At 31.5% G+C, this 10,036-nt stretch overlaps 1 protein-coding gene across 1 annotated transcript; it reads right to left on the bottom strand.

Moving 5' to 3' along the window:
• Positions 1–186: 186 nt before the first annotated feature.
• On the bottom strand, positions 187–8,507 carry OPT3 (oligopeptide transporter). Its single transcript, XM_028220696.2, has 6 exons — positions 7,819–8,507; positions 5,712–5,809; positions 1,736–2,305; positions 1,371–1,626; positions 1,083–1,265; positions 187–943 (listed from the first exon to the last, which is right to left on the bottom strand). Exons 1-6 carry the CDS (start codon positions 8,362–8,364, stop codon positions 326–328), a joined length of 2,271 nt encoding a protein of 756 aa, XP_028076497.2. The 5' UTR covers positions 8,365–8,507; the 3' UTR covers positions 187–325.
• Between the last annotated feature and the right edge of the window lie 1,529 nt (positions 8,508–10,036).

Raw genomic sequence — 10,036 nt, 5'->3', positions numbered from 1 at the left:
CTATATTTATGCTTATGATCTAGACGGAAAGAGTATGTAACGTGGTGGTGATGTTGTAGAATGGGTAAACAGGATAAAAAGGAAGATTAGAGGGACCCTCTCCTTACGAGTAAGAGATGACCCTCTTAGACATACCAATAAGGTTGCACTTGCAATAAATTGAGAGGCAAAGCAATTGTGCAGACATTTTAAAAAAAATATTTTTATAAGCATTTTATTGCCAAAACAGAAGGAAAATGGTATACAATGAAGCACAAAACGCACCCCCTAAAGACGACACACAACTAGCCTACTACAACTAAGCTCTAATGCCATCAAATGGGTTTCACTTGAAAACTGGGCAGCCTTGAACAGCGATACCGGGGAAGATGGGACACGTGGCGAGAGGACAGTGGTCAGGCTCGGAGCCCCACCATTTCAAATTTTTTCCTTCATTTTGTAGAGCAAAGAACAAGAGGACACCCATGAAAGCTGTCCCAGCATCCAATGCTGCAGAGAGGATATAGTTATATTTCTGCCACCATCCTTTGTGGTATTTAAACACGAAATAGTTGAAGATGGTTCCGGTGATGAGCCAACTGGCAATGTTGGTGGGAGTTGCTGGCGGCATTCCAGCAAATCCATACAATATAACGGGGATGTTAATCAAGCGAATCCATTTCTTTTCCGGGTAGATTTTGCTGAGTATCCAAATGGGTATAGGCAACAGAGCTCCGATGAGGAATAACCAAACCAAGTTCCTGTACAAGCCTCCGTGTCCAAACAGTCGCCCTGGTCCAATGAGTCCCCATATTACAGAAGCATCAAAGGTGACTCGGAACTTAGGGCATGTCCACGGGCTTTCTGGATGGAGTGCTCCCACATCGCACAGGTTCGGGATGCTCCCCAACATCCACCATGCGACTCCCAGGTTTACTGTACCAGAAACTAGTGTCCCTACCAGCTGTTAAAAAACAAAAATAAAATATGGAAAAACAAACAAGCAAACAAACAAGCAAACAAACGCATCCGGTCAGATTATAAGTGTCACTCACTAGTCAGGGAAAAAAAAAAAAATCCAGTCTGCTAAGTAGAGTATAGACCTGAGCCATGTACATCGACCTTGGTGGAATTTTCATGTAGTGTCCAAGTTTAAGATCAGATAGGAAAGAGAGAGCATGAATGGTGCTGATTCGCCCATAAATCTTGAAAAGCAAGTTTGCAATGGGTTTCCCAGGCAGGACATACCCAATAATGAACTGGGCAATGATATCATATCCGGGTTGCTGCACAAACATATATATATAGACATAGAAGTCAAGTCGCATCAATTTGAAGACATTAGTCAATACTAATTAAGATACAATTTGCAATTTGCTTTTTAATATTACCTGGTTGGTTGTAGCTTGAATGACTCCAATGGGAAGGGTAAGAATAAAAGCCAAGGCAAAAGCAAAGAGCATTCCCCACCATGGCAACTGCACTTCTTCTTTCCACACGAAAGACATCATCAGTGATAGCGCAATGCTACCTATTAACAACACCATATACCACCACTGCGGCACTTGTTTGTAACTTTTCATCAGTTTCGCATGGATGTCCAATTTCACCTCCTTCATTGCTGACTTGCTTTGTTTCCATATATCACTACCAAGCCAAATATTATTTCATTACATGCATATCAGAATGGATAAGTAAAAATTGTCATGAACTCTAGCCAAAAAATGTATCATATAGTTTTCATATATAAATATACCTGCCATGAAAGAGGGCGACATGAGTGAGGGTTGCAGTGAATCTTGCAAATCCTGATCCAATAGAAAGGGCAAAGAGCGGGCTAAGGTAGAGCTTGCCATAACTCTGATAAGCAGGAATGTTGAGCTCATACTGAGGAGTCAAGATCTTGGTGGTATCATATTTTTGGCCGGTAGAAGTGAAGAGCTGACTAGAAAAGATGGGGAATTTCTGGGCATCGAAAGTGTTGAATTTCCAGTAACAGATAGGGACTACGATGTATATGAAGAGGATAAAGCCGAACCCAACGTTGAGAATGGAAAACCAGGGTGAGACTAGGGGGCTGCCGTGGTAAGCTGAAATCCCAGCCCAATCAAGCGTAAATGCACCCACACCGAGTCCATGGTAACCCGAACCTATCTGCTGAGCTGTGATACTGTGAGGCCATGCCCAACATACCCATGAAAAGAATGTCAATATTGGAAACAGATACCCTGGAAATGCATAATACACAAAGCTTGCTCCCAAGAATATTAGGAAAAATCGCATCCGGGTCAACCCCTTTTTTTTCGTTTCCTTTTCGTGCAATGCTCTGTCACAACAACAACAAATTAGTTATTGATGTAATAAAAATTGAGTTAATCAAACTTAACAAGAAAGTATATAACAAGACTAAATTAATACTACAACTCTTTGTTTGATTTTATTTTTGTTTTTGTTCATCTTCCATTATTTTGGTTTCCTTTTATTGGCGTCTTGAAAGAGAATTCTATATTATTACCCACTTTGAACGAATGAAAGCTCAAGAAACAATGAACTTGTGTGAGACTATGATTTGTAAGATTCAACTGGTTTCTCCATAAACATTAAGAGCACAGCTTCTTTGTGCCTGGGTGGAATTGGGGCCTCATGACCCATCACGGATTCTACTATAATGACTGTAATCATATGATTTTAGGAGAAACTATATACCGGTGAAAGAAGGAGAAAAAAATTACTAACACATTGCACCCCACCACAGACCCATTTGCACCTCCCATGTGTTGAAATTTTTTTTCCCTTCTCCCATCTGTATATAGTTTTCCCATGATTTTATCATATTTGTCTATCAATGAATGATTTATTTTTAAAATCGTACTTGTCATTTTTTATTTGAAGACACATATGTCTATTTGACAACTTGGCTTTTTTAGTTGTTTTTTAGCATTTTTATGAACCGAAAAAAGTTAGTATGGTTGAAATACTTTTTTCCGAGAATAGATAGTTGTGAGGAAAAAAATAATTGATTGATTTGTATCACATGACATTTTGGAATTTTTGTGACTTTTTTAGTTGAAAAACCACAAACCACAAATTACTGTATACTACAGTTATCAAATTAAATTTAAAATGTATTTTACAAATAATTTGCATAGAAAGTCTGATAAAATGCATAGTTTAAATCATCAAAACAGGACCTATAGTGGCCCCGTTTGGTGTAGCTGTTAAAACAGCTTATAAATTATAGCTTAACAGATTATAGATTATGACTTTAATCAGAAGTTGTTAATCTGTTTGGTGTAGCTGTTGGATTATAGATTTAAATTGCGGAGTAGTGTTTGTTAAATAAGCTGTGAAATAGCTTTTTCAATTAATTTTTATTTTTTGTTTGTCTACATTTCTCATAAATAATAATAATAATAATAATCTATAGTCCATTTGAGTCTTTTTCTATTTTTAAAAAAATAAAAAATAAAAAAATTTAAGAGTATAACCATAAATTAGCAAGTCCACAGCAGAAGCTGATAATCAGAAGCAAAGGGGTGAGCAATTTCTCAGAATCAGTTTTTTTGAGTTAAAATAAGTTGTTAGAATCAGAAGCTGTTTGAAATAAGTTTAACCAAACAGTTCAAAATAATTTTTTCAAAACTAAAAGCCATAAGTTGGCTCTGAAAAGCTGAAACAAACACCTCTGGCTACCCACGTGATCAAACTGTACTAGTTGGGATGGGAAACAAGCCAATCTCAAAGATTAATATCAACGGGAAAAGTGTAAGAAAAATAAAAATAAAAATAAAAATTGGTCAAAAATTGAGATTAACAGTAGATATAACATGATTGAATCTTCACAATAGATTTTATAAAATTCAAAGGTTTTTTTTTTTTTTTTTTTTTTTTAGACCCACTGATATCAACTTGCTTATATATATATGTATGTGTATATGTTTTATTTTTTTTCTTTTTCAAAAGCAACTAAACATTAATGCTGGAGATTATCATGTTTTGCCCTTCAAGTTTTCTGAAAAAACAGCATAAAAAGTAAGAAAATTTACCCATAAGTCCTAGTTTCTAAAAAGTTGAATCATTTAGTCTTAAAAGTTTTCTTATGCTCCATTTAGTCCCATTTGCACATCAATCTAATGTTCGAAACATTAATCTGATGTTTGGAATCTAATATTCGAAACATTAATCTGATGTTCGAAATCTAATGTTCGAAACATTAATTTGATGTTTGAAACATTGTAATGGGACCTTTCAGTCTATAAAAAAACTTTTAAGACTAAACAATGTATAAGTTATTAATTTGGGATTTATTAGTGCATCCTCCTAAAAAGTAAAAGAAATACAGAGAAAGCAAAAGCAAGATGGCAAAATCATAGAAATCAAATATTTGATTATTTGACGAGTGTTCCACTTATTATTTTTGAGACCATTGGTTGAATTAAATTCACAAGACCTAAACAAGAAATCATTTTTATAATAAAATAAGACACCAACAAAAATAAAATCTGACATACAAGTTAACGGCTCTCTTTAGAGTTGACCCCTTAAAAGTTGGGCCAGCCATCGTTACAATGCGCTAATGACTAGTGCCTTTCTACATCTCTACTTCTATTTTTAAATTTTGAAATAATTTTCAGTTTGATAATAATGCTTTCATGAAAACTAAAACCAGCTCATTTTTTTGACTTATTGTTTTCTCAACTTTTTAAGTCAATTTTTTTTTTTAATAACTTTTGAATAGAGCTATTCATGAACAGTTCCAGCTCGACTCGTTTAATCTCAATTTGTTTATTAAATGAACAAGTTTGAACTCGAGTAATTTCAAATTTGGCTCAATAAGACTCGTGAATATAAATATATATATATATATATATATATTTGTTTTTAATAATATATCAAGTAAATTTTTATTTATTTTATTTTTCTATTTGTGTTTGGTATTTGTGTAAATTTAAATATTTAATTGATGAAATTTATTATTAATATAAATATTCTTGTATATTTTGTTCATAATTTTTTTTATTATCTTGTTGAGTAAACTAAATTTTTTTTCCAAGCTCGAGTGAGGTCGAATTGCTTATGTAATCAAGTTCGCTTGAGCTGAGCTCGAGTCTCTCAAATATTTGACGAGCCAAACTTGGACTTGATTATTTAAGTTTGACTTGAGCTCAGCTCAAACTCAAAGTTGATTAATTCTTAGCAAACAAATTTAAACATTTTTTTTTTGTTGGTAAATAAGTTTGAACATTCAAAAACTTGGGTCGGTTCGACTCGTTTGCAGCCATACCTTTCAGACTAGACAAATTTAAAAATTGAAAAAATTCGAGTCAATTTTGAAAAGAAAAAAATCACTAAAAATGAAAATAAGCCAAATTTTATAAATAAAAAATTAAAAAAACTTGGCCTTTTATTTTATTTTTATCTGTAGAAAAGTTCATATTTTAAATTTTTAGCCTAGAATAAAAAAATTGACATTATTTTTTAAAAAAAAAGTTCAAACAAAATGGGCCAAACTAAAAAAGTTAAAAAACAAACCATCTCCTAAAATAGAACTTCCAAGACATAAAGCATAAAAGATTTTGCTACAGTTAGAAACTAAACTAGCAAATATTTTACCAATTACAGAAGTGTGTGGGACTTAAATGGTAAAATAAATAATAATTTATTCATTTAATTTTTTGAAACTGAAATATTTAAGAGGATAATAAATAAAAAAAAAAATGAAGAAGACAGACCTAAACAGAGAAACCTGAGCAAGGTTAGCAGGCCACCACATTTCAAGAGGATCAACCAGATACCTCCTCAAGATCCCCGCCCATCCATATCCCACTATCTGCATGCACCATTATCATCCCATCAATCTCAATCTCAATCTCAATCTCAAACTTCAAACTTCAATTCAAATCAATTTCTTTTCCAAATCAATATTCACATAACAATCTACTTTTCACAAAAGTAAAACAACAATCCCAATGTGTCACAATTTTTGTGGTCACAATGGCTCAAAACTGCCAAAACGACGTTGTTTTGGCATGTTTTGCACCCAAAACGACGTCGTTTTGACAGTTTTAAGTCATTGTGACCACAAAAATTGTGACTCTCAAACATTTTCCAAAGTAAAAATCTTCATTTCAAAACTTCTCATATAAAAAATAAATTATTTGTTTAGATTTTAATCTAGATGCACTTAGAATATAAAGTATATGTGAATAAATATATATAAAAAAATTACCAAAAATAAAAAATAAACGTCAAAAAGCACAAAAGCAAGAAGTTTGAAATAGATTTTAAAAAATCGAAGGAAGCAAAAAGACCAGTCTTTTAATTTGGTAAAGTTGCTATTGACTGCTCGGTTATCAGCTTCGTATAAAAAATTATTTTGGAATATATTAAAAAAAATATATGTTAAAAAATATATGAAATGTCTCTTTACAAAATTTTAACTATTATGTTGCAAAATATAATAATAATATATAAAATTAGAACACAAAAATGTATATAAACTGCAAATTAGAAATTTATTTTAAGCGTGATCACACTAAACTTGGAATGGTAATACTATACGAATGGTATTTAGAACCCCTTTGGGGAGTGATTTTTGGATAAAATAATTAAAAAGTCAAATCAAATTATTAAATCACTCTTTTTATTTTTATATGTCTTTTTATAAAAAGTTAAAAAAGTCAATTTCTAAACAAACTCTTATATAAAAAAAAAATCATATAAAACGTCATGTATCATTTATAGTCAGTCATTTATTGAAAATCAAACGCTTATTACTTTGATTCATAATTATAGAAACAAAAATATTAGAGATCTCAAAAGTTTTATCAAAATTTTTACTAAATATCTCACATAAGTGTGGAACTCACAAACATGTGAGACGTTTGGTAGATTTTTTAATAGAATTTTTAGGTTCTCCTCCATTACTCTTACATAAATATTATTGTTGCTATCATTAAATTGGTAGAGGATTCCCTCCAATCGAAGATTTGGACTGAAGGGGCTGTTTAGAACCATGGGTTCATTACGGGTTTTGTTTTGATGATTCGAACCGTTTATTTTATCAGACATTTTGTATATTTCATTCACAAAAAAATTAAATCAATTCAATATAACCGTAACTTATTGTCATAAAAAAATATATATATATTTATTTTTTAAAAACACAATTGTCATTTTTTTTAAAATAAAAAATATGATAAATTGAACAACTATCAATTATCAGATTGACTTCATTTTTTTTTTGTAAATAAAATACGCGAAATGCTCAATAAAACAAACAATTCATATTATTGAAACAAAAGCTATAGTGGAGCCCAGGAGTCCAAACAACCCCTCCAATTGAGATTTTGGATTGAAAGAATCCTTCTCCTATTAAATTATGTATTAATAACATTTTTCAACTTGGAAGGAACCTTTTTTAAAAAAAAAAATCAAATATAGCATTAGTATGTTAGTATGTTAATATAATTTAATTACAACACAAGAATTTGTCGCTGCTCCATCAGCTTGAATCCCTTATCTCTGGCTCACAACACATTAAAGTACAACTGCTAAACCATAGAACCACACCCAAATGTCAACTTGGAATGAACTCGAGACACAGAATATATATATATATATATACTTTTCTATGTTCTGTGCACCTAAACATCTCTGTAATAAGTGGCCATCAATATTTATTCATCACTAATAAAAAAGGAAAAAAAGTGTATAATAAATGAAAATTAAAGAATCGCCCAGACAGAAAGGGAGAGAAATCTGAAAAAATGAAGAAGAAGAAGAAGAAGAAGAAGAAGAAGAAAGAAGGTTGTTAATTTGATAAATAATAACAATTACCTGGGTTGTCAAGACAATGAGGAGAGCACACAAGAAACTCAAGCTCTGCTTATAATAAGCCTTCATAGTAGTAATAGCCCCAATCGAGTAAGCATCACCCCCACCAAAAGAGACTCCACAATTAGCCATCACAGTGATGATCACATGCTCCTTCATATTGAACGGCCCAGGATTGAAACTAAAGCTCCAACCAAACAGGTTAAAATTCCTCGTGGGAAGAGTAGAGGCCATGAACTTGCCGATGGGCAGCACAGCAATTTGCATGAGAATGGCAGAGATGGTCAAGGGTTGGGTCCTGTAGATGAAGAAAGTGTTGAGAAATATGAGGAGTGTGCAAGATGTTATACCCAGAAACCATGCTCGAAAAGTCATCACTGGGAGTGATGGGTCGTCGGTTTCCGGCACCACCAGCGCCACCTCTTCCACCCGACACCTCTCCTCTGGCTCCGCCCCCGTCTCCTCCGACACATCTGCTTCATCCGAACCGTTCATTTTGTCAGAGCTCGCATGGTAGTGGGTGGGAGTGGAATCGACTTTCGATGCCATTTTGGAATAAAATCGCCGTTACACTGAATTTTTACTCGTGTTTTAGACAGTACACTTCTGAGAGTTTCAACAAGTACACAGACAGGTGCTGGTTATATATAAAAGGAGGGAGGTTGTGATATGATGGTTATGCCCTTAATTGGGGAAATTATAATTTGTTCCACGACTAATAAATTAAATTTTTTTACTAAAATTGTAAAATTTATTCAGTGATTTTGGTTTCAATTTTTTTTAAAATTAAATTTTTTATTTTTCATATTTTTCTGGTTTTTAGTTAATATTTTAAAAATTTTAAACATTTTTTTAAAATTTTTTTAGATGTAATTTGCTGAGATGTATCTACAGAGAAAAATATTTGTGAAAAAAATATTTAAAAAAATTAATAAATAAACAAAAATATGAAAAATATATTGAATTTTCGTATTTTTTTAATATATTTTTAGTATTTAGTGAATTTTTAAAATATTTTTTCATGAAAATTATACTTTTTAAATGTGTCTAAAAATTAAAAAAATTACTTAAAATATTAAAAAAAATTCAATAAAAATAAAAAAATATGAAAAGCAAGAAAGTAAAATTTTCTAAAAGTGTTTTCAAAAAACTGGAAACAAACATGGTGATTATTTTTGCATCTCTTTTTGAGAGGTAAGAGGATAAAAAAAGTTATGTTAGAGGCCTTAAATAAATTATCAAATTTTCTATCAAACTTCTCACGTGAGTATAGGATCCACACACATGTGATTTGTTTAGGTCTCATACCCATATGAGTTTGGTAGAAAATTTAATAACTTATTTGAAATTTATAGTATTTTCTAGATAAAAAATATAGAGTAATTCTATAAATACTAAAAATTTTATCAATAGTGATTTAGACCCCCTCAAACTTCGACCCCACCACTCCACACACACGTGGCAGGTGGTGACTGGAGGAGGAGAAAAAAAAAGAAAAAAAAAAGAAAAAGTGACCAATCAAAAGAGAAAATGGGTCAAAAGGGAGTGGGAAAAGGGGGTCCTAATCTTTATTCAATTTTTATTTAATGTTTTACCAAGTATCTAGATGTGGAATCTATATCTATATAAAATATTTAGGCCAAGTTTTGGTACTTCCAAAAAAGCTAAAAAGTCAAAAAGTTACTCAAAAAGTTAAAAAGTTAACACTATTCACCAAAAGTCAACAATTACGGCTGCACAACTCCCAATTCAAATTTTTCCCTACAAATCAATTTTTACAATTTTTTATTACACATTTTTCAATAAAAAGTCAAAAAGTTAACCCAAACATCCATATTTTCAACTTCAATTTTTTAGTCCAAAAAGACGAAAAATGCACTTTTTTAGTCTTCCCAAACTTGACCTTAGTGAAACATTTAATAAAATTTTTGATAACTTCTTTCCAAAAGTGTATAATAAAATCAAGGTCTTCATTAATTGCAGAGTCGGAATCTATTACGGTGGCTTGAGAAACTTACAAAAAAAAAAAAAAAAAAATGAAGTTGACTTTTTGCGTGAAGAAGTTAAAAAAATGAAAATAAAATCAAACGTTTCATTTAATAATTTATTTTTTGGATAAAAAAATTCAAAAGAATAATCAAAAAGTTGTTAAAAATATAAGAGAAATGCTATGTATCTCAAATATTCTACCAAATATCCTACCATACTTCTCACATAGGGT

The sequence above is a fragment of the Camellia sinensis genome, chromosome 9 (genome assembly GCF_055761805.1).
Source record: "Camellia sinensis isolate YWXY chromosome 9, ASM5576180v1, whole genome shotgun sequence".
In the NCBI taxonomy this organism is placed as follows: Eukaryota; Viridiplantae; Streptophyta; class Magnoliopsida; order Ericales; family Theaceae; genus Camellia; species Camellia sinensis.
This window is presented reverse-complemented; position numbering and strand designations above follow the sequence as displayed.